Source organism: Myiozetetes cayanensis, unplaced genomic scaffold (assembly GCF_022539395.1).
Source record: "Myiozetetes cayanensis isolate MyiCay16 unplaced genomic scaffold, myiCay2020 scf14, whole genome shotgun sequence".
Classification (NCBI taxonomy): domain Eukaryota; kingdom Metazoa; phylum Chordata; class Aves; order Passeriformes; family Tyrannidae; genus Myiozetetes; species Myiozetetes cayanensis.
In genome coordinates, this window is record NW_026087048.1 from 3,711,591 (window position 1) to 3,735,408 (window position 23,818).

At 53.9% G+C, this 23,818-nt stretch overlaps 3 protein-coding genes across 5 annotated transcripts in view; all 3 read right to left on the reverse strand.

Moving 5' to 3' along the window:
• Positions 1-18: 18 nt before the first annotated feature.
• CLK3 (CDC like kinase 3) lies at positions 19-9,408 on the reverse strand. 2 transcript variants are annotated; one of them, XM_050309084.1, is made up of 13 exons: positions 9,311-9,408; positions 8,932-9,080; positions 6,293-6,500; positions 4,179-4,272; positions 3,858-3,924; positions 2,776-2,892; positions 2,289-2,455; positions 2,053-2,147; positions 1,587-1,716; positions 1,307-1,389; positions 860-939; positions 635-725; positions 19-403 (listed from the first exon to the last, which is right to left on the reverse strand). In XM_050309084.1, exons 2-13 carry the CDS (start codon positions 9,078-9,080, stop codon positions 218-220), a joined length of 1,467 nt encoding a protein of 488 aa, XP_050165041.1. In that variant the 5' UTR covers positions 9,311-9,408; the 3' UTR covers positions 19-217. The 2 variants fall into 2 exon arrangements, with proteins under 2 accessions (XP_050165041.1, XP_050165042.1); XM_050309085.1 differs by lacking the exons at positions 4,179-4,272; positions 8,932-9,080; positions 9,311-9,408 and having other exon boundaries at positions 6,293-6,428.
• Positions 9,409-10,912: 1,504 nt separating this feature from the next.
• Positions 10,913-14,815, reverse strand: LOC126636933 (synaptotagmin-5-like). Its single transcript, XM_050309705.1, has 5 exons — positions 14,803-14,815; positions 12,526-13,331; positions 11,976-12,141; positions 11,255-11,421; positions 10,913-11,068 (listed from the first exon to the last, which is right to left on the reverse strand). The coding sequence occupies exons 1-5, from the start codon at positions 14,813-14,815 to the stop codon at positions 10,913-10,915; spliced, it is 1,308 nt and encodes a 435-aa protein (XP_050165662.1).
• An 858-nt stretch (positions 14,816-15,673) lies between these two features.
• ARID3B (AT-rich interaction domain 3B) overlaps positions 15,674-23,818 on the reverse strand; it is a 32,114-nt gene continuing 23,969 nt past the window's right edge. The window contains exons 6-9 of one of the 2 annotated variants that reach the window (XM_050309076.1): positions 22,882-23,141; positions 21,972-22,229; positions 19,676-19,771; positions 15,674-19,011 (exon numbers count right to left, since the gene is read on the reverse strand). In XM_050309076.1, the coding sequence (XP_050165033.1) occupies positions 18,857-19,011; positions 19,676-19,771; positions 21,972-22,229; positions 22,882-23,141 (769 nt within the window). In that variant the 3' untranslated portion in view covers positions 15,674-18,856. The remainder of the gene's footprint in view (positions 19,012-19,675; positions 19,772-21,971; positions 22,230-22,881; positions 23,142-23,818) is intronic. The other variant, XM_050309077.1, reaches the window with a different exon arrangement.

A 23,818-nucleotide genomic window follows, 5' to 3' on the forward strand; every position in this document is an offset into this window, starting at 1 on the left:
CTCTGCCTACAAGGGAAGTATCAAACAATAAGAAACACTTTATTTTAACTTTACAACATATAAATAGACAAATCTGTGCTTTCTGATGGAGCTTTCCTTCCCCCCTCTGCTCCGCAGGGTCCTTGTGGCAGTGCCCCAGCCCCTCTGGACTCGGGGAGAAGATGGGGGGGCTGAGCTGCAGAGGCCAAACTGATCCATGCCCTCCAGATCCCGGCCGTCATCTGCTCAGGTCCCGGCTGGCGCCTCGCCCACACAGCATCCTTTCCTCTGCAGAGAGGCCAGCAAAGAAGGGATGCAGGAGGGCTTCCGAGAACGTGATCCTCCGGGAAGGGTCAAATTCCAGCATCCTCCTCATCAGGTCAAAGAGCTGGGCATGCTCCAGCGAGTCGTGCAGCATGTATGTCTGAAAGGGAAGGGCAGGGGGTACACAGAGGGACTCAGCCCAAGGCCCTGAGGCAATGGCTGCCTCCCATTCCAAAATACAGCATCCCTCCACTTCCCTAGTACCCATCTTGCCTCAGCCACACCAATATCACTGCAGATCGGAGTTTGGGGCTCTGTAAAAACCAGTTACAAAGGGCAGTCCCCGTTCCCAAGCCCTGGACCCTGATCTAGGGAAGGGGGCAGCACCTACCCGCAGGGGCTTGCAGTTCTCTTGGACGTATCTCCCATCGGACGTGTTCTCGTCCCATACCAGGTTGCCATTGTGGAAGTATTTCTGCTTCCTGCAAAGGGAGGGTGATGGTCAGCGAGGCAGGGTATGTCCCGTGCTTACACCCATCCCAGGGAGGACAGAGACGTGTCCTGAGTCCTGAACCACAACCAGGGCCCTGGGCTGAGGTCAGGAAGAGGTTCTTACCGAGTTTTGTGGACCATGTGAGATGGAAGCGGCCCAAGGATTTTTTCCATCATGACAAGATGCTCACGATTCTCATGGGTCTGCAAAGGAACAGAGCAATGGTGGGTTAACTCAGAGCTTGGAGAGCTGATGACAAAAGGTCTGTTTCCTATAGGAGTACAGGGGAGGAAGAGACAAGCCTCCATCAGGAATGCTACAGGTCCTATCCACCTCTTCCTCTTTTGATTTTCCCTTTCTTCAGGGAATAGAAATTACCTGAACCCAGAACCCAGGGTGATCTGAACCCTGCCCCTTCCAGCAAGGCTCTAGTCCTCAAACCATCAGGTTTCCTGGACTCATTTTCACATTCAGCTTCTGATTTTTAGTGCCTGATCTGCATTTCCCTCCCCTTCACTTAAGTCTGAACCCTTTTGGGCATTAAGGATTCTTAGGGAACAAGAAGCCTACCTGGAAGAGCGTGAAGCCACGGTAATACTCAAACAGAATGCAGCCAGTGCTCCAGACATCACATGGCTGTGCCCAGCCCAGCTCTGCAAAGAAAATCAAATTAACTCTGTGCTCTCTCAACAAACCCCACCAGGTTTCTACCAACTCCATGTTGAAGCCACAGAGATTACACCAGAACGGACTTAAAAGTTATCCATCCAAGAACTGGATGGCTCCTCATCCTGGGACAACTGTTCCACTCTGCCCCCCTAGAGTGTCCCCAAAAGCCAGGAGTTCTCACCCAGAATCACTTCTGGGGGACGGTAGTGCCGGGTAGCCACGATCGTAGTGTGGTGCTCGTGATCAAAGGTGGCGCTTCCGAAGTCTGCCACGCGGATGCTCGTGTTCCGGATGGATTTCTCCTCACAGCTCTGCAAGTAGAACAGAAGTCAGGATCAGGCTTTGAGAGGCGCCCTCTGCCCCCATAACTGCACCACTCATCAGGGGGATTGTGAAGCTCTGAGCTCTCTAAATCTCAGATCAGCGTAAGGAAAACCACTGAACACTCCACTCCAGGGACTGGAGCCACTGAGGCAGCCTTAAGGCTTTCAGAAGACATGGGAGAAAGAACAGGCCTGACTTCCCACTTTCTGTTCCCACTAAAAAGGCTTTTATGGCCTCTATGGAGCAGAGAAGATCAAGTTCCTGTAGGGAGGGAAAGGCTGGCTATTCCTGATGTATTCAGTGTTCCTTTGGACATAACTCACCTTATTCTCATTGTACAGAGTGTCAAAATCCGAGTTGACAAACAAGATGTTTTCTGGCTTGAGGTCAGTGTGAGTCAGCTGGTTGTCATGTAGAACTGTACAGGGGGAAGAGGACAGAGAGAAAAATGTCTGTAAGAACCAGAGAGAAGCACCCCCCACAGTTTTGTCCATCCAAGTGCCAAGCCAGCTCCTCCTCAGCTCCCTCCTAGCCCGTTTCGGGGAGCAAGGTGACTTACATCTCAGGGCATGGCAGAGCTGGTATGCCATGTGCCGGATCTGAGGGAGAGGGTATGGCTGGAAGTTGTTCTCCTTCAGGAACTCAAATGTGTTCTTGCCCAAAAGCTCAAAGGCAATGCACATGTGGCCGTGGAAGTTGAACCAGTCCGACATCAGGACACACAAGCTGTGCAGGGAGAGACACAAATTAACCACCCTTCAGGGATCCACAGAACAGTCCCTGTTCCTGCCCACTGCAGAAGTGGTTGATGAGCAAAGCTCCAAGCCAGCTGACTCAGGAGCACAGCAATCCAGAGAGACACCTCCTCCCTGCTTTGCTAAGCCACCTTTAGGCACAGCTCCCCAAATCCAATGGGACAAAGCAACACAGGAATGAGAACAGTTTCTCCCTCACCACAGGAGGTACATCCTGAGCCCCATGCTTTTTTGGATAGCTTGCGTGCAAGGACGTGGTCCTGACTGACCAGGAGTCTTGTAGGAACTTACAATTTGTTGTCCTTGTCCTTCTCTTTGATTTTTTTCAGGACGTTGATTTCGAGCCTGGCTGCTTCTCGGTATTTTCCAACATTTTTTATGATTTTCAGTGCCACCTGCGATTTGCCTCTGTAAGGGAAGAGACAGAAGGATGCAATCAGAGGAAGAACCTGTGTCCACACATCCTCAGCCCACAGGGAGAGGGCACATCCCAGTTACTCCAGCCACGTTTTCATGTGTCATTTGTCCTAACAAAGCTCTGCCAAAGGTGCTGCTTTGGCAATAGTTAATTTGAAGCGAAAGGTTATTCCTGGGTAACGCTCCAGAGATATTCCTGACACAGCAATCCCCAACGTCACTGCGATTCCAGCAGCCACCTCCCTGCTCCAACTGTGCCAGAGATTCCTGTGGAGGCAGGAAAGCCAGCTGTGGCTCCTACAGCAAGCTGACCCCACGGCTCGGAGCCAGACGAAAGGTCAGAAAGAGACAAGGGTCAAATGTAATCCTGGAGAAGGTTAAAAAATATAATAGAGAAGTGCCCTGGCAGATGAAAAGGTCGCTGGGCCCGCCTCTCAGCTGGAGCTCACTGAAGCAGAACAGCCTTCAACAGCTGGAGCCTGGGACGGGGGTTGGGTTGGATATTAGGAAAAGGTTCTTCCCCCAGAGGGTGGTTGGGCACTGAACAGGCTCCCCAGGGCAGTGGTCACAGCACCACAGCTGACAGACCTCAAGGAGCATTTGGACAGCGCTCTCAGGGACATGGTGGGATTGCTGGGGTTGTCCTGTGCATGGCCAGGAGCTGGACTTCGATGATCTGTGTGGGTCCCTTCCAACTCAGGATATTCGAGGATTCTATTCTATGAACTCATGCCACTGAACAAACCACCCTGCTTCCCTTAAGACATCAGCCTGCAAATTCAGAGGGCTGAGGTATGAGCCCTTCCACTTGCTCTAAGAAACAATTTCTACTGCAGCAACACGTGGCAGGTGATGAGTTTGATGCCACGGAGCCCAGGTGAAACTGCCATGCTCGTGACCAGCTGGGCTTGATTCACAAGGGACAGATGAGTTACCTGGGAGGGAAAGATGCCCACCTGGCATGGTCCACACACTCCACCACTTTGCCAAAAGTGCCTTCACCAAGGCTGCCGACAATTTCATCTAGGAGAGAAAACAGGAGCGGATGTGAACTTTGAGGGCTTGGTGAGAGCTGAGCTCCTGCAATTTCACATCAAAGCAAACAAAAAAAAGTCTCTCACTGCTACACTCTTTAGACTCAAGTGTCTATGGTCTGCCTCAGGCAAGTTACTGGCCAGTAAATAAAACGCTAGAGACCCCTCCAGTACAATACGAGAGATCTGGTCTAACACGGGGATAAAAGTAGAGAGGTAAAGTTTTACGAAAGGTGGCTGTACATCGCTCTTGAAGCCAATCGCCGATCCTGCACACCAGGTGACCTTCCTTGTCATCTTCCACGCTCCTGCTGCGCTTACTGCTCTGTTGGCTTCTCTGTACACACCGCCCCCCGAGACGGCATTTTGTGTGGTCATTCAAAGGTGGAGAGACGGCGGTGCGTCGGTGGTTGGATTTTCCAGATCCCAGCATTTCATAAGGCACACAGCATATATAACGATAGGGATATTGCAAGGGACACGTCAAGACACAAACTAACTTCAAAACAGAAAAGTCATCAACAGCTACAGGTATGTAAAGAAAACTCTCTCGTTAGCTACAGCCTCTGGTGCCGCTGCCACCTCTCAGGCAGGGAAATGCCCCCCTCTTCCGGAAAGGAAAGCAGCAGCTGGGAAGCTCCAGTGTGAAGGTGGCTTGGCATGGCACCACCATTCCCCACAGAGGAGCAGCTCCCTCTGCAGCACCGCAGGATGCTGCCAGAGGCACAAGGAGGAGGAGGGCTTTGCCAGAAGAACGTCATTTCTCCGCTGGCAAGCGTGACGAGCACTCAGTTTGGACAGGCTGTCCAGTAGAAGCCAGAGTAGCAGTTATCCTTCTGTGTATCCTGCTCTTTGTACCTCGGTTAATCCATCTCCAGCTCCCCAGAGCTGCGTCCTGCCCTGGCTGTGAACCAGCCCTTTCCATCCTGACAGGACCAACTACCACGTCGATCCTAAATCCATGTGCCCAACTGGCTGCACACAGACCTGGTGGGGCACATCAGCCTTGGAGTGCCATTTTACAAATAAGAGAACTTTAAGAACAGGACAGATAAATTCATTCCCAGGGAACACTTCAGGCAAGGCCCAAGGTCACATTCAACCCCTGCTACTGCAAGCTTCTACTGGAAAACCAGCCGAACATTCCTGCAAGGAGCCAGGGTCCATGAAACGAGCTGCCCTAATTCCTCACCTTGTTCTAGTCAGCCTTAAAAATAGTTACAATCTCTACAGCCAAACAAATGAATGGAAAACATGACATGTCCATGCCTGAGCTTCTAGCGGGTTTCTCTTTTGTGCCCCAGCTGGTCCAAAGTAATGAGCTAGGATCAAAACTCCCCCCAGAAAAATCAGCTGAAATGGAGAAGGTAGAGAGGACAGCTGGGAGAGAGAGCTGTGGGGCTTCAGAGGGCTGCGCCTAAGCCAGCCCAAACCTGCAGAGCGTCACCATTGTGAGCACCCTGCGCTGCAGTGTTTCCATCACAGCCCTGGCTCTCTCTAAAGCTAAAATTAAGAAGTCAACTGGAAAGAAATAAAAAGGAAGATGTCAGGAGTTCCCAGCCATGCAGATTATCCTAAATAATGCTGGGATCAGACTCTGGTCATTTAGCTGTGATAAAGTGAGAGGTGGGAGCATTCCTTACAGGAGAGGAGCGGTGAAGCTCTTGGTCCCACACCACTTACAGGGTATTCCTGGGACCAGCCTTCCCACCCAGCTCCAAATACTCCCTGGTAACCCTTGGAAGGAATGCTACATTTCAGGCTTAAGTTTGCAAAGAAGCTGAAATCCAAGTGGAAACAGCAGAAGGGGACACATGCGTGTCCTCAGGAGGTGGGAGCCTCCGAGCACTGACAGGGGTCAATAACAACTCCGGAGACCTGGGCTGACAGATCCCACCCCGAAGGGGATCCTGGCACAAAGCCACACCGAGGAATGCTGCATACCAAACACCCCCCCCCCGAGAAGCAGCAGCTGTAGGCAGAAGCGAAGCCCTGGCCACAGATAAAGCTGAGCAATAGAGATCGCTGGCAGCAGGGCTGGCCCGCAGCCAAGGCTCGCCCTCGTCAGCCCGTCACGTGGGTGCCGTTGGAAGCTCTCCCTGATCCCTTCCCTGGCCGCAAAGAACACGGCTTAGTTCCCTCACGTATTAAAGCTACAGGGGCCGGACCAGTAAAAAATCAATAGCTACGAACGCTTCCCGCTTAACACAACACAGATTTGGGACTTTACATTCCACGGAATGAGAACGAACACAGAAACGGGATTCGAGGTACTCACCCAGAGTGTTCGGAGCTGAAAGGAGGCAAGAACAGTTAAAGCCCTGACCATTCCTGAGCTCGTTCTGGATGCTACTCACCGAGGAGGTACTGCTACAAGACCTGCTCCTGCGTTTGCGGCAGTGGTGCTGGTATCTCTTCGGACGGTGCTGATCTCTGCCCCGGGATCGCCGCCAGTTCCGCGGGCGCGCCGAGTAATAGTCCTCCCCGAACGACGGGCTCCGCTCTTCGAACCTGTAGGCATCGCTGTCCCGCCGGCACCTCCTGTGGTAAGGCATCCTCTCATGGCTGCAGCACAAACAACAGCGCTGTTACCAGCCTGGGAAAGCACAGAAGGCCGAGTCCCGCTGGAACTAAGTCACAGAACCACAGAGTATCCTGAGTTGGAAGGGAACCCACAAGGACCATCGAGTCCAACTCTCAGCCCTGCACAGGACACCCCAAGAGTCCCACCATGACCCTGAGAGCGCTGTCCAAATGCTCCTTGAGGTCTGTCGGCCTTGGTGCTGTGATCATGCCCTGGGGAGACTGTTCCAGTGCCCAGCCACCCTCTGGAAGAAGAGCCTTTGCCTCCTATCCAACCAAACTCCCCAGACACAGCTCCCTGCCGTTCCCTTAGATCCTCTCACTTGGTCATCAGAGAGATGGTGTCCTGCTCCCACTCCCTGTGGCAGGAACTTCAAACCCTCTGCTGTGCCTCAAATACTGACCCCTATGGAGGTTTGTGAGAGAAAACAGTGTGGCACTCCCACATTTCAAGGAGCTGGGGGAAACGTAACATCTATCTGAGCTGCCTACCTTGTTGTGGACTCCCACCCTTCAAATTGTTCAAGGTCAGGTTGGATGGAACCTGGAGCAACCTGGACTAGTGGAACATGTCTCTGTACATGGCAGGGGGTGGAACCGGATGAGCTTTAAGGTCCCTCCAACCCAAAACATTCTGGGATTCTATGATTCCACCTCACCTAAGCCTCCTCCGCCACAACACACAAGTGTTTGTCATCATTCCTCCTCCCTCAGGAAGGTCTCTCATTAGTTCTTAAATAAATGAGAACTAAACCCAGCAGCAGGACTCTAGTTGTCACCCCAGGGAGGGGCTGGAGGTCCCAAAACACCCAGTCCTTGGTGAGCATACACACACCACAGCTCCATAGATCATTAGAAAGGGCCAGAAAGAAAATTTGCTCTCCAAGTATAGCCAAGCTCCTGCCCTGCTAGCAACAACCTCACAGCATGTAAGGAAAACTTTTGGACAAGCTCATCTCTGAATAAGGAAGGACCTGGAGTCGTCAGACAAAGCTCATCTTTGACGTCACACACGAGGTTTTAGGTACCATGGGGGCACACCAGTGATGAGAGCAGCCCTTCCTGCCTCTGCCCCCCAAAGCACAGCTGCCTTCTCCACCCCAGCCGTTCTGACAAACCAGATCTCACTGCAAGTCTTTCTGTGTTTTAGGTAGAAGATGTTATAATTCTGAAATCAAAGTAGTGCACTGGCTTCCCAAAATAATCCTGGGCATGTGCCAGGCCAGGTCGATGCTGTCACCCAGCAGTGGCCTCACTAACCAAGACCTTCAGCCCGGAAACAGGAATTTTTGCTATTTGCACCTCTCTGCCTTGTCAACAATCAGCTCCCCTCACTGATAGCTTAACAGGACACAGGTTTGAGTGTGAGGGTTCATCTCAGGTCCAGAGTAAAATTCCAGACTCTGCCAAGGCAGCAGCAGCAGCTCTCAGTCATTGCTAAACCACCCAAAACACAAATCATGCGCCTCTGCTCCAACATCGATCTATTCACCAACTCATCACTGGTGAAACTCCACTGTGCACTTTGGACAAACACAGGACACAGAATAACAACCCGAAGGACACAAAAACAGAGGAGACCTGAGAGGCTGAGTCTGAAACTAAGCGATAAGACTGTTTTCACCAAAAAAAAAAAAAGCCTATTTCAATCCAAATCTGTCCCAAATTACCCAGCAGATGAAAAAATGGAAAAGTCCACTGCGTGTGCCAGCTGTGTTTCACAATCTACTTCCTCCAAGTAAACAAAAGCCAGGCTGAGGAGAGGAATTAATGTAGGGAACATTTAAAGATGAGCTCAGCTCCAGCCTGGCTGCACCTGCCCAGTCCAACCAGTGGAACCACAACAGCCCCAGTACCAACAGCCTACTCTGGTCACACACTGGGGCATGGCTCCTGCCTCTGTTCCAGAACCCTCCTCTTATCAGAGGCCTTATCCCGCTTCCAGCACCTAATTGTCCCTGTAGAAACGCTGAACAAAGAGAGAATCAAAGGTAAAATCCAGAACCAAAGCAGGAGAGGTCAGTTAGTGGTCGGATTCTTTAGCTGTGATCCTTTCTGAGGTGAGGGAGGAGTGTTGTTACTTTAAATTGTTGTTTACTTTAAATCTGATTTCAGTCCGGTCACATGGAAGTGGGTTGTTCGGAGAAAGGCTTTAGGGCCTCTGCAGGATGGAAACGTGATTCCAGGGCAGGCTGTTCCCTCGCTAACATTAGAGCCGTGTCTTTGGGAAGAACTTCAGCGCAGCAGGGAGGATGCACGCACGCACACACACACACAAGTAAGCCCTTCGCTTCCATCCCTGGGATTTACAGGTTTAAAGCCGATCTGTAGTCAGGAGACGAATGCCAGCTCGGGAACACTAGCGGGATCAGGACGAGGGTTTATTGGATAACCCGCCCCGAAGTGCTCCTACCTCCTGGATCGCGACCGCCGGGAGAGATCCCTGCGGGGAGGGTACCGCAGCCTGCCCTCGTATTCCCTGCTCCGGGACCGCCTCCGCTTCCACCTGTGTCCCAGGTCGCTCTCCTGCTCCGGGGACCGGAACCTCCTGCAGTGATGCATCTGCGGGGACAAGGGGGTTCCAGGTCTGAACCCCTCGCCCGCGGGTGCTGCGTGAGGCGGGCTGGGCCCGGGGGACACCCCGGCCCTGGCAGAGCCCGCCCGGGGCTCGCTGATGCCGGAGGGCGCTTTGCAGCCGAGGGTCCCGCAGGGAGCGGGGGTTACGGGGCCGTTACCCGGCCCATTCCCCGCCCGCCTCCCCTCGTGTCCCCGCCGTGTCCCCGCGGTCTCACCGCCGCCCCTCCGGCCGCGCTCGGCGGGTGCGGCCCGGCCTGGCCCGGCCCGGCCCAGTTCCTGCAGCCCCGCAGCGCCACGGCTTCCGCTTCCCGGACCGGGGTTAAACCCGCCCCGGAGGGACGGGACGGGGCGGGACCGGCCTTAAACCCGCCCCGGAGGGACGGGAGGGACCGGGACGGGACCAGAGTTAAACCGGGACGGGAAGCGGTGGGGAGAGGGTGACCTTTCGCAACGCTCAGGCTCCTCATGCCCCACCATGGCCTTCCTCACTGCAGCCGTCCTCACCCTCCACACCGCTTCCTTCCCGTGGTCTTCCTCCCTGTAGTCTGACTCACCGTGGTCTTCCCCACTGTGGCTATATCTTCATCCTCCCCATGGCCTTCCTCTCCGTGGTCTTCCCCGCCATGGCTATCCTCACTACAGCCTCTGTCACTGTGGACTTCCCCATTGCAGCCATCGTCACCCTCACCATGGCTTTCCTTGCCATGACCTTCCTCACCATGGTCTTCCTCACTGTGGCCATCCTCACCCTCAGCACGACTTCATTCCTGTGGTCTGACTCCCTGTAGTCATCAGGGCCAATATCACCTTCACCATGGCCTTCCTCTCCATGGCCATCCTCATCTTCCACACAGACTTCCTCCCCAGGGTCTTTACCCTCACCGACTGCCTCACCACAGCCTTCCTCACCATAGCCTACCTTCAACACAGCCATCCTCTTCCTCAGCAGGGTTTTCTTCCCTGTGGTCTGCCTCACCATGACCTTCCTCCTCATGGCTTATCTCACTGCCTTCCTCACCATTGTCTCATGGGTGACAGCCTGGGGGTGAGGACCTGGTGGAAGAGTTTCTGTGTCCAATTAGCCCACTTGTAAAGGGACCTCTGTCCTGATAATTCACTCATTAGCGCCAGCCAGGGGTCTGCTCTTTCCCACGCCTTGAGGTGACCTCCCTTCTCACCCAGGCCACCTCTCCAGAGGACAGGGTGGACCATGGACACTGCCGGCCCATGGATAGGACAGAATTCCAATGACTCCACACATGCAATCATCCCTGACCCCTTTATTTTTTTATCAACCACTTGTTTGGGTCAGCACTTAATTAAAAATGCCATTGGACACCTTTCTCACCAGGTGATATCAGCATGTCCTTGTGGCTCCTCTCTCAGGTGTGTCCCAGCTCAGGGGGCTGAATGGGAAGGGTGGGCTGGTGATGGTGGCTTGGAAGGGGCAGTAGGTGCGACCACTGTGGTGGCCATGGGGCTGCTCTCCCAGCTGGGTGATCTTCCCACCCATCTCCTGCAACGGCCAAGGTTCCGTGTGTAGCACCGAGGTGGTCATGGTGGACAGAAGAGAGAAAGGCTCCTCTTCTCTCCCTAGTGTTGAAGCCACATCAGACAGGCTCAGTCTCCTCCAGAGCCGTTCAGGAAGGGGTTGTGATGGCCACCACCAATCTCCAGTCCTGGATTTGGAGCCCAGACTTCTCCCACAGTGATGTATGGGTGAGACCTCACCTCTCCATGACTCGGAGATCTCATTTGGCTCACTCCTGTGGGCACCTGAGTTCTGGGCAAGCCCTGTCTGTGGACTGTGGGCAGGATCAGGGTCTGGGGGTGTTGGGCTGGATCTGGTGCCACTGTGCTGACTCCTGTGGTCCCCGGCTGCACATGTCCCTCCAGTGGAGCAGCCCGGTCCCAGGGGCACGCGGCCCCACCTGCACGCAGCCCAGCGCGGAGCCACGGGCGTGGAGGCGAGCCTGTGGCAGGAGAGGGGAAGTGGGACATGGCTGGTGGCCTTCCATCATCCCAAAAAGAGTGATCCCACCCCAGCAGCCTCCTGTGGGCATCAAGAAATGGCTCCTCTGGAGGCTGAGCCCCCCAGGTGCAGGAGCACAGGGGATCCAGGTCACCTTCATAGCCATGGTCGCCTCCATCCACCTCACCTGCATGACAATGAACTCCAGTGCCAGCTCTTGCTGCTGGATGTCCCCAGCAGGGATGTTGAAGAGGAAAGGCTTGTTCCACACAGGGTTGTAGCCGCTGATGGACTTGGTCTCCTTGGTGTCAATGACACAGCCGTCGTGGTAAAGGTGGATGACGATGTAGTGACCTGGAAATGGAGACAGAGCCATGGAGAGAGGGACCTGCTCTGGACACATGCCAGGGAGGGAGGCTGCAAGTTCTCCAGCTATGCCAGGGGGCTACAGAACTTCTGTGGAACCATGGGAAGAGCACAGACAGCTCCTGAGGTTTCACCTACCCCTCTGTGGTCAGGAGCAAGGACCTCTGAAATCCTCAGCTCGCATCCCTGCCCACATCCCAGGCTTCAGATGGGCAGGGAGAGCCAGAAACGACAACAGCCAGCAGGACAGAAAGCCACATGCTAATTTTTGACCATAAATACATATATTTAAAGCCTTTTGGGGCCATATTTGGGATATCTAGATCCTAACAACTACGCTTCCTATGCTCATTTTCATGGAATCACAGAAGGGTTTGGGTTGGAAGAGACCTCCGAGATCATTTCATTCCAACCCTCTGCCATGCTTGGAAAAGAGAAGTTCAAGAGGAAATAAGGCAATCTGCCATGCACAAAGAGGAGAAGTCATTGCCTGTGCCCACCTGGGCATCTCCTCACCTCCTGGTCCATGTCCTGTGTCCTACCTGGAGTGCCTGGCATGCGTGAGAGCCGGCCCAGGTCCTCTGCCTTGCGGACCAGCACCTTGATGCGGCTGGCCAGAGCCTGGTACTGGAGGAGAATGAAGAGCTGGCCGAGGGATTTGGGTGATGAGGAGAGGACGCTGCAGCTCGTGCCGTGGACTCTGAGGCACTGGAATGGGAGGAGAGAGCAGGAGACGCCGTGAAACCTTCTCCAACCTCATCTTCCAGCTCAGTGATGCTTGTCCCCCATCGAGGTCAAGAATGGGCAAAAATGAGTCAAGAAGGTGGATCTGACGCTCACCATCACTGCAAGGATGGTGCCAGCTCTGCATTTACCCCTTCCACCCCAGCACTCCCCGAATCAGAGGTGCAAAGCCCCCATGCAGAGAGACACTGACATGGACTTGTACCACAGTGGAGCCCACCAATGGGATAATTGGTGATGCCTCAGGAGGCTCTGCCTCTTCCTGTGGAGTTTTGGGGCTCTGAGACCAAGCAGGCCTCAGCCAAAACACGAGGACAACCCCCTGCTGGAGACTGCTGCCATCCTGACCTTCCTCTGCTTGGTTTTGGTGCTCGCCAGCTCCCAGGTGTAGCTGGAAGAGGCCCGGGGGCCCCAAGAGGCCTGGGCGCAGGGGAACAGGACCTCCCCCACGAAAGAGTCCCTGAGGCTGCGCGACCTGGCGTAGACGGCGAAGTGCAGGGTGAAGCTGCTCAGCTCCTCTGGGCTGTGTGGGCCGAACCGGCACGGCTCCAGGGCGGCCGGGCGGAGGCTCCGGCGGCACACAGCCGTGTGCTGGCACGCCGGGAACCGCGGCACCAGGTACACCTTGATGTAGGAGCCCCGCTCGTCCCACAGCCCCTCGGGCAGGTGGGAGACGCCGAGAACCGTCACGGTGAGAATGGCCTCGGGTGCTGAGTAAGACAAGTGGCAGTGGAGCCGGGGACGCTGCTCGGAGGGCAGTGGGGATCCTGCCGTGGGGTGAACCAGCGGGCTCTCCTTGTTGAGGAGGAGTGTGGCTCTGGAGATGGTGCAGCGGTGCCGCCACGCTCCCGCCAGCTGCGGGAGGAAGGGGAGAGTGGGCAAGGATGCTCTGACATGGAGCGAGCTCCCACGGGATGCTGGTGATGCCAAGGAACTCTCTTTTGCCCGGGCACCCAGCACCTCTCCTGCCATCTCCTCGTACTGCTGCTGGATGGGCACTGGCACAGTCACGGCAGGCAGAGCAGGTCCCAGCTCCAGGGCTGCCCACTCCCGGGGACTCGGGCGCCGGCGGTGCCACCAGCACATGGCACAGCCCAGGAGGATGCTGAGGCAGAGGAGGGACAGTCCTGCACTGAGGAAGACCTGCAGATGCACTGGAGAGAGAGAGAGAGCAGAATTAGAAGGATGGATCTCGCCAAGGCTGCACCAGTGTTACTCTCCGTGGGTGCTGGAGCACTGGAAGGAACAACAGCTGGGTGTTCACATCCCCTGGGACCCACTTCCCCTCTTTGTAAGCTGGGACTGAGCTGGAGCATCCCAAAGCCAGAAGGTGGGAGAGGAGCTGGCAGGCCCAGTGCTGTGCTCGGGCAGCCTGACACCAGTCTGAGGCTAAAACAAACCCAGCCTCGCCCTGGGAATGATAAGGGCCATGGAAAACACGGGAGTTATCAGCCCTGCTTCCAGGTTGACGCAGTTAGGGCATGATTAGTGCCATGCTTGGTGGGGGGCATAAAGGGCATGAAGGGGAGCAGAGGCACCTGCAAGGGAGGATTTGGGGTGCCCAGGCTGCATTCAAAGTAGCAGTAGGCCCTGAGGTGTGAGACACCCAAGCCTGGCCCTGAAAGGGGAGAACCTCCTTGCCCAGCTGTGCCCAGAGGACTGAGGTTCTGCAGGTGGTGAGGTGGGCTTTATCCCTCCCAGCAGGGATGCCTGTGGGGTTTGCAGCCTCCCTGACAAGGTGGGATCCCTGCACATTGGGCATTTAGGGAGCAGAGAACCAAACTCCTGGACATCAGGGCTAAAGTTCCTTAGGAAACATGGGTTTCAGAGGTGGTATCTGCGTGGTTGCGCTGGGACAAAACCTCACTGTGCCCTGAGCTGGCTTCGCCTCCAGGCCTGAAGGGAGGGATTAAGCAGACCAGGACCTGGACAAAGCTGTGCCAGAGCCTGAGCCAGGTTCCATTAAGCGGTGGGGACGTTTGAAGGAGAAAAGCAGGCATTGTCTCACCCCACTGGGCCTGGCTTCACTCCCCAGGTGCCTTAATCCGCGCTGGGCTCTCCTCAGCCCTTTGTTGTTTGTTCAGGAAGCCAGGTTGTGGCTGGGATGAGCGCTGAATGGCGGCATTTAGGGAGGGATGGAGGGAAGGGGGCTGGGATGTAAACTTGCCTGAAGGATTATATTCCAGTCCAAACAAAACCTGCCAATGCCTGTGGCTGTCCCGCCCCAGGACAGTGAGTCGAGGGGACCGGAGTGTGCCCACCCTGGGCGTACCCACACAGGCGGGTCTGCAGGTCTGGGGGAATGGGAAGGTGCATCAGACCCCTTGGGGTGCCCACTTTGGGGAGCTGGGGCAGCTGAGCTGAAGGATCCTGTGCATGGATATGCTGCACCAAGGGACTGCAGAGCTGTCCCTGGGCTGCAGGGCTATCCTGGACTGTGGTGACCACCACGGAGTCCCCTTGTCACCTGAGCCCCAGAGTTTGAGCACCCCTGGATCCAGGGAAGAGCTCTCTCCAGCTCAAGCACCTTCCCCCCTCCGATCCTAAGGCTGCAGGTGGCTAAACCCCACGGCAGCACACACCGAGGGTGGTTTTCCCTCCCGGTATTGGCAGACCCCACCTTACCTGCCTCAGGCATCGGGCTTGCAGGGAGAGAGGTTGAGGGCAGGTGAGTCCTTGAGCTGTCTCAGCCGCATTCACGCAGGGAAAGCTGGGAAAAGCCAAACCCAGTGGTAGGCAGGAGGGGAGGGAAGGTGGGGGGAAAGGCTCTGCCTTCACCTGCCTGCTGCTTGGATAGGCTGGGACCAGAGCCCAGGTGAGGCCGGCCCACTCTTACTGCTGTGTGGGGCTCACCTGCAGCCAGGTGCTGATGGAGAGGGCAGGCTCCATTCGGTGAGTTTGGTGGGAGAATGAGGAAGGTCGTGGGCTCCATCCCCTTCCCAACACCCAGCGGACACAAAGAGGCCCCCAGTCAAAACAACTGCAGATATGGGGCACTAGAAAGGCTGATACAAAAGGGACTGGAAAACCTGCTCCTCTCCCACTGCCAAACTGGTTCAATGACTGGAAAAACAACATTAGGTGCTGTGCAAACAGCAAAGCTGGTGGGAAGCATTAAATGTAATTTTTGTGGGGAGGTGGTGATGATGGGAGGGATTTGGGAGACAGGCTCCTTCCCCAGCCTGGGTAAGGGACATGGGACAGGTACAGCAGCTTCAGCAACACCTGGGAAAGGAGATCCCATATGGTTTCTATCAGCATTCAACCTGGAAGCTCCATCATTCCAGCCCACAGGCATCCAGTTCATTCCTAGCCACCATTCCTAAAAACATCCCACCAGCCCAGCTCTAAACTGGGAACCCAAAGCCCCTGCAAGGATCCAAACCTCAGCTAGGCTGACCCAGCCTCTAGGAATAATTTCCTGGGATGAAAAAAGGGAAATCTTTAAATTCAGGGAGACAGCCAGGGGCACAGAAAAGGCTTGGGGGTCACAGTGTGAAGAGGTAGAAGTTTATTGGAATATAAACATTCAGATAACCTGTAAGATAGAAAAAACCCAACAACAACATATACAGACACTTGTTGGAAGGAGACGTTGAGGTATTTATCCACCGCCTAGGCTATCACATTTGTTTTTATTTACTTATTTTATTATTTTTATTTTAAATAGGTAAGAAAACTAGTAGCAAGGCTGCTGCAGCTGTTTGGAGAGAACATCTGATCCCAATCCCTTTGGAGCACACACACACACACACAGGCACGCACGTGCAGTGGCCAAAAGGACTTGGTGTGACACGTTCACATTCACTTTGGGAGCCGAGCAGGCACACACAGCCTCTCCCCCTTGTCCCAATTTTTGTGCCTTCCCAGCATCAGCTGAGAGCTGCCTGAAGCAGGTTTGGTTTGGTTTTCCCAGCTGGCAAATCTCCCCCTGAAAACAGGAGCGTGGAGGCTGCACTGGAGCAAGCTGGGGGCTTCTTTTTTTTTTTTTTTTTGGCTGCTCGCTGCAAAACCTTGGCTGGTGTGGAGTTGGGAGAGGATGGAGCAACACTGCAAAGCGGAGCACTTCACACAGGAACAGTCCTACCCGCAGTATCAAACCCTGAGTACTACACAATCGATGAAATGGAGCGGAGTGGGGTGATCCACCACCCTCGCTCAGCCTTTCCCGGCTCTGCTGCTGGTTTCCATAACCCTGTCCCCAAAGCCTGGCAGCTCAGTAGGAGATCTGGAGCTCAGACTGCCAGGATCAAAGCCAGGCTTAGAGGAAAGGGTTAACTCTTCACAGTCTGAATGGTCCTTGTCACACTAGACTGAGAAAGGACCAGTTTATTGTTGCAGCTTATTTAACTGAGGTATCTGTTACGCATCCCGACCTGATTCTTTCCCTGAATTGGATACAAAACAATCTGTTAGTCCTGGCTAGTTCCAGTCTAGGTTGAGTAAAGCTTATAAACATTAATACTCTAGTAGTGTCAAAGCAGTTCAGTGATTCGAGTGCCTTTCTGTGCAAGAAAACACAACGTTAGCGTGTGAGACAGAATCCACCCCGGACCCACCTCTGCTCCCCAGGGCCAGAGAGCAAAGCAGAAGGAAAAGCAAAAAGTGCCCCAGTCCCACTCAGAGGAAACAGCCCCAACCCCATCCCCAAATAAAATAAAATAAAAAAAAACAACAACCAAAAGAAAACAAAAAAAGGGGAAAAAAAATAATCTCATTGAACCCCAGAGTCTGGAAAAACGAGGATGAAATGCCATGGAGGCCTGCAGGATCAGCCCAGCTTCCCCACGCCCAGAGGGTGGGCACTACTGCAGCTAAAAGCAGCTGGATGGGACATCTCGGAGCAGCATCCATCTGAGGACATGTGCATTCCCACCCTCTGGCTCCCAAACAGTCCTCAGGATGTCAGGTAGCAGGATAATCAACATAGGCACAGATCCTGGAGCTTGGAAAAATCAGTAGGACTTTGGAGACACCCTTGTGTCCAAGATGAAGGACAAATCTGTGAGCATCACTCCTGCCCTCTTTTCCTGCCTCTGTCTGTCCTCCTGTCATGCACATGTCCTGGGATGATGCTGGAGCTTGGCTCCTGCTGGCCTAAAGGATGGGGAAACCACTGCTGCTTTGCTCAGCCTTGTTTTAACTTTGTCTTTGGTGATACATTTAAAAATTTAAAAAAAACAAAAACAAAAACCAAAACAACAACCAAACAAACACAATGTCAGCAAACCCACATATTAAAAAACCAAGCGATAAGATATGCCAATACTTCCTGAAGAGGTTAAAAAAACAACCCAAAACCAACAAAACCAACCCAACAACAAGTACATATCTGAGGTATTTCATCTGCTCAAAAAACCTGACTTGGGCCTGGAGCATGGGAAGGACGTCACCAGGGCAGGAGGGATGGAGCTTGGATCACCTCTCCGGGCTGGGGAAAGGCCAGAAGGAGAGGGGGACAGCACGAGGCCACCTGAGCAGGAGCTGATTTATGGAGTCAGGGCCAGCTCTGCTTCCAGCTGGAGGTCTGAGGGGAAAGGGCAAGGAAGGGCCTGATTTCCTGTTCTCCACTTTCCCCCGGAGAGCAAAAGGTCTCCACCGCTCAGGTGCAGTTTGAAAGGGCCTGGGCAGCTGGGTTTGTTCAGGGACAGAACCCCACGTGTGTAACATTAACCACAGCACCCATGCACAGGCTGTGGCCCCCAGGAGATGGAGATGGATTTCAGAGATGACCTCCTATTTCTTCAGCACACAGACGTGGGCAGCTTCCAGGGGTAGCCACCTCAGGAGGCAGAAGTGAGATGGCTGATCTCAGGAAAGCCTGGATCAACCCAAGTGACAGTGTCACGGGGGCAGAGGATCACAGGAGCCACAACAAGCTCAGGCTGTCAGGGTAAAGGTTAGCAGGATGAATTCCTCACGGGAGACAGGCAAGGTCAAGGGCGTTTAAAACTTCTGAAAGCCTGAAGGCAACAGGGGGGATCAGGCAGCACCGGCAAGAACCAAGCAGCTGATGAGGAGGGTTTGAGTGGGGCAGGGAGGGAGGAAGTCCTTCCCCTCATGCCAAAACCGTGGAGAGGGGGAAGGAGGCTCACAAGCCTCCTGTGAGGACACAGCAGGAAGGAAACAAGCAGTTTTGCCTGTTCTGCAGCACAAGGGAGGACAGGGTAAGGCACCCTGCCGGCTCTTAGGATTGTCAAAACACAGAGTTGGTTGGTGGGAAGAGTCCTCGTGGTTCCTGGCCCAAGGAGAACCAAGTTTCCCTGCCCCAACTCCAGCTCTTTCCACCTGCCTTGGTGACGTCTCAGCCATGTCTCAACCCGCAGCTCCTAGAGCCCATCCCTGATTGAAAAACGCCAGGCATGCCCCCCCTCCATGCCCCACCCCCGACAGGAACACAGCAAACCCTGGGAGGAGGAGGAGGAGGAGGAGGAGGAAGAAAACAAAGAGCAAAAGGGAGGAAGAAAGGGGGAGAACAAAAAAAAAGGCTGGACCAAGAGATGATGAAGAAAAACTCGCTGGCATGGAAAGGTTTCATCATCATCATCATCATCATCATCATCATCTTGCCGCTGGCCAACCACAAAAGCAGGTTCCTTGAGATGAGGTATCTGTGCGACTCCCTCCCGGCTCGCTCCGGGAGCCAGAGGCCAGTGTGAGACAGGGAATGGGCTGCCCGTCAGAGGGACCAGCTGGTGGAGGGCTCCGCGCTGGGCGTTCCTCGGGATGAGGTAGGGCTGGGAGAGCAGTGGGAGCTGCTGCTGCTGCTGCAGGAGCTGTGGGTGCTGGAGCCGGCAAGGAGGTGGACCACGGGTTTCTGGGCAAAGAGCACTCCTGGGAGGCAGAGAGGAGGGTGACGGAGTGGGAAGGGCAGGACACAGAGCAAAGGGAAAGCTATCCAGTCCCCAAGACCCCATCCCAAGAGAGGCAGGCTCAGGGCACAACAGAAAGGCTTGGAGCCAGACCAGAATTCAATGCTAAGCAGGGAAGGGATCCCTTGGTCTGGCAGCCTGTCACAGGGATGTTGTCCTTACAGGAAACAGATCCCAAACGTCCTCTACGCTTTTGGAGGAGAGAAGCAACTTCCACTGCATGTCAGAGCCAGGCCTCCCACTTGGGATTTGCCCAAGGATGTGCAGGTGTGACCTGCAGAAGCGAAACTGCTCAAGCAGAGTACAGGGGACAATTCCTGCTTGCCAGATATGTGTGAGGGAATGCTGAGTAAAGCACCTCATCAGGAGAAGGGGGATAATACTCTTTCCCATTAACACTTTCACAGAAGACCCTTCCTTTTCATTTTAAAACTACTATCAACAAGGGAAGGGCGTTCATCTTGGCCAGGCCCAAAAAGGAGAAGAGAAATCACCTCCTCCTGTGCCTTCTGATCCAGACAGATCCCAGTTTGGCAAAGCCCAGCCCCTGGGAACACATGACCCCCTCCACTTCCCACTCTGCTCCCCCAGCTTGGCTCTCCCCTTTCCCAGGAGGGGTTTCTCACCAGCGTAAGTGGTGCCATTGATCTCCACCGACATGTTAATGCTCCCGATGCCGTTGGGTGACAAGTTCAGTGCTGCCGCTGAGTCGGGCTTGTCTTCTTCCAGGAAAGAAGAGATGCAGAGTTAGAGAGTGACTATCTTGTTCCCTGAGCTCCCCAAAGGTAACCACAGCCCTCCTTTTGTCCCCTCTTTGGAGAGGAAGGCCCCACACGATGTCCACGTTCTATTATGTCTGTTGCCCAGAGAAGCTGTGGCTGCCCCATCCCTGAAAGTGTCCAAGGCCAGGTTGGACGGGGCTTGGAGCAACCTGGGATAGCGGAAGGTGTCCCTGCCCGTGGCAGGAGGTGGAATGAGATGAGCTTTGATGTCCCTCCCAACCCAAACCAGTCTGGGATTCTATGATAAGGCTACAAAGGTGTGTAAGTGCTGTGGTGTGAGCTGGGGGGAGGCTGGGAGCCCACGGGCATTTGGAAATTGATGTTCTCCTCCCAAGAAATTGCTGGGAGCACATGAGACAAGACCATATCTGAACCAGCTGGATTGTGGCCGTTGTTGGGAGCACAGGCCTAGTGCTGAACTCCTCAGGGAGCTGCTGTGACTTGGTGTGCTTGGACTGCAGCAGCTCCAGCGGCCACTGGAGGGAGGGGAAAACCCAGGAAACACTCCACTCCGCCTGAAATCTGGGGATCTTTTCCTATATCCTCAGTCTGCAGAGTGATGGGCAGCTCTGGAAGTACCAATGCAGAGCAGGGGTTGAGTCTGCAGGGATGTTTGAGGGGAGCTGAATGTCAAACTCTCCAGAAGCTTCTGAACCTCCAACCTAAGCACTCCATAATGGTGCGCCTGGATTACGGGACTGCTCCTCTGCGGCGGAGAGCAAGGCCACCCCCCCCCAAAAATCTCCTCATTGTTAAGGTTTAACTTAAATGTTGTTATCAAGCCAGGACAAGCTCGTGCTGTGCTTATCAAAAGCACCTCTCAAAGCACATTATGATTTTGATTGTGCACTTGGGAAAATTAGGGCATGAAAGACAGGACAGCCTTGACCGCAGTCAGCTCACAAAGGTGGGAATACTATCCCTGAATCCTCAGGGCTCAGCCTGTTACTGTTTGTAAGGACTAAAATGGTTCCCTGCATTTTGATTTAGGAAGTTCAGGGTAAAAGTAAAGGGAGATGAGTGGGAATGAACATTACTTGATAAAATTTGTATTCCCTTTTACTCACTATTTTAGTTTTGATGCACAGCGGACAGGAACTGTGAAGTCCCAATCCCAGCTGCTGCCGCTTCAGAGGAATCTACTTTGACCCTCTTCCATCTACATTTCTGGCAAAGCATCCCAAAAAAGCACTGACCAGCACTGCTAGAACAAGAGTACCTCTTCCCTTCCTTCTAAGCTGTGCCAAACTTGCCTGGCCTTGTGCCTCCTTCCAAATATACAATTAATAGGGAGCTGAGGCCTTTAATTTTAATGGATCAAAAGGTTTGGAAGGAGCAGCTGTTGGGACTGAGGCTTTGCTTGCCCAGTGAGGTGCAGCCTCGGGACAGGTAAGGGAGCCAGGGCATTAATCAGCTTTTGAAGCTACTCTATCACAGTATTGATTGCAATGAGTGACCTTTCCAGGGTGAGTCCCCTTTTCCAAAGCATTTCAGGAGAGCATTTCCCAGGACATGAATGCTACTTGGATGTGACCTCCTAACCCAGCCTTGCCAGCAGTTCTTTGCCCCGAGGCTGTGCAGATGTGGGTAGAAATCACCTGCCTTGCTAAAAGCCCTGGGATGCACAGGGCCCTGTGCAGGCTCACAGGTCTTTATGGCCTCCCCACCCCACCTGAGAAAGGATTCCTAAAAGCTGGGCATCTCTCTCCCAGTCTCCTGCAGTTGGAGACCCATACCAAGCTGTTACTTCCATGGTCAACTAACAGGGTGCAAGTTCTGTGGGGGTGGAAGAGCTTGAGCCCTGCAGCAACCTCACTGTGCTGGACACAGCTTGGAGAAAGGGTCTCGTTGGTGGGGCCAGGTGGGCTTGATCAGTTTGGGTGCAGAGCTTTTGTGAACATGGCAAAGGTCCCTCTGAATCCAGGCTGGATTCAGATGAGGCTGGATAATACAACCAGCAGTAAAGCTCAACGAGACATTGCCACGCTTCAGCTTTGCAGTTGCTGCGCTCCATTTTAACACCTTCTTGACGCAGCCTCTGCCTGGGACCCTGAGAGATAACCCAGCCTGTGTGTTTGACATTCCAGACCTGCTGCAGTTTCCAAGGGCTTTTTGCCTGTGTTTTGTCTCTGCTGCTCACCCTTGCCGTTGATTTTGATCTTCATGGGGATCTGCCGTGCCATGCTGAACAGGTTGCGCTGCAGAGCCTGCTGGACAAGCCGCTGCTCCTCCTCGCTCGTCCGCGAGACCTTCTTCTCTGGAGGCTCTCCCGACTCCAGCCTCTCCCTCAGCTGCTCCAGGGTGGCTGTTCTTGCTGCCACAGTTGCCTGCTGGCTGCTCAAGGTCACTGGCACAGCAATACGATTTGGCATAGACACAGTCAAGGGCACTCCGTCACCTGGAAAAGGAGGAGAGAGTCACTTAGTCCCTCATGCAAGGGTTGAAACCACAGGCAGGCCATTTTGAGCCACCCAGATCCCACTAATCTCAAATCCAAAGCAGTCTGGATGGATAAAATGGAAAACCCTCAGTTCAGGAAGGATTATTGAGGAGCTGGAGCAGGTCCAGAGAAGAGCAACCAGGCTGGTGAAGCCACTGAAGCAGAAGTGCTGTGAGGAGAGGCTGAGGGAGCTGGGGTTGTTGAGCCTGGAGGAGGCTCAGGGGAGACCTCATCACTCTCTACAACTACCTGAGAGGAGGTTGTAGCCAGGTGAGGATTGGTCTCTTCTCCCAGGAACCAGCAGTAGGACAAGAGGGCTCAGTCTTAAACTGTGCCAAGGGAGGTTTAGGTTGGATATTAGGAAGAAATTTTTACAGAGAGAGTGCTCAGCCCTTGGAATGGGCTGCCCAGGGAGGGGATGGATTCACCGCCCCTGGAGGTGTTTAAGGTGAGACTGGATGTGGCATCAGTGCCATGGGCTGGGAACCACAGTGAGGTTGGATCAAGGGTTGGATTTGATGATCTTGGAGGTCTTTTCCAACCCGGTTGATTCCATAATTCCATGATAACTGTGTTCCAGTGCCTCCAACTGCAAGTAAGAGCAGCTGACCTTTTCTGATTGCTGCTGCTGGAGACACCCGAGGGTTGCTGGTCCCGCTGCCTGGTGCCACGCCGATGATGGGGAAGCGGATTTTGGGGGGAGACAGGAGGGAGGGAGGCCCCGTGGTGGTGGGTGAGTAGCTGAACAAGGAGGAGCTGTAGCTGGGCCGCCGGCCCTCCCGCCGGTTCCCGTCGATGGCAGCCTGGAGCTCCGCCGGCGAGCTCAGGGACTTCTTCTCACACTCGTAGGCATAGAGGTACTTCATGTACCTGGGGAGAGGGAAGCACAGGGAAACTCCAGCAGCTGCTCAGCAGAACATGGAATTACAGGCTACAGAAACACGCACTGCAGGCAGGAGGACTCTCAGCCTGAGATTCTCTGTGGATCTGGAGTCTTTGCTGTGATAAACATTGGGCAGTTTGTGGGTGAAGCAAAGCTCAAACCCTGAATTCACTCAATGTTCATAGGAAAACACAAGAACATTTATCACTACACCCCCAAGGGCAGAAAAGGATCATCCAGAACTTCTTCACAACTAAAAACACTATCTAAGAATCATCCACAAGGCCTTTACAACCGGGAATCTAAAATTCTGAGAATGAAGATCCCCGACCACAACACGTAATTCAAGGAAGGAAGTTTGAGGAATTGCCCTTGTTCAAATCATTTGTGCTGGGCAGCAACCAAACCTTATCACTTTAGCACACAGGTTTGCAGGAACAGCTTGCTGTACCAAAGGCTGAGGAAATGGCAAAAGCTTCCCTCTGTGGGACTCAGTGGTTTCTAATAACTCCCAAGAAAACCATAAGAGCTGGGAGCAGATTCCCAGAGCCCACCCTTTCACACCTAAACCACAGCTTTGCCCTGTTGCATAATTTTACAGGCATTTTACTGTCACAGTTCTTTTTCTGCTGCTTATTCCACTTTTTCTTCCTTTCTTTCTTCC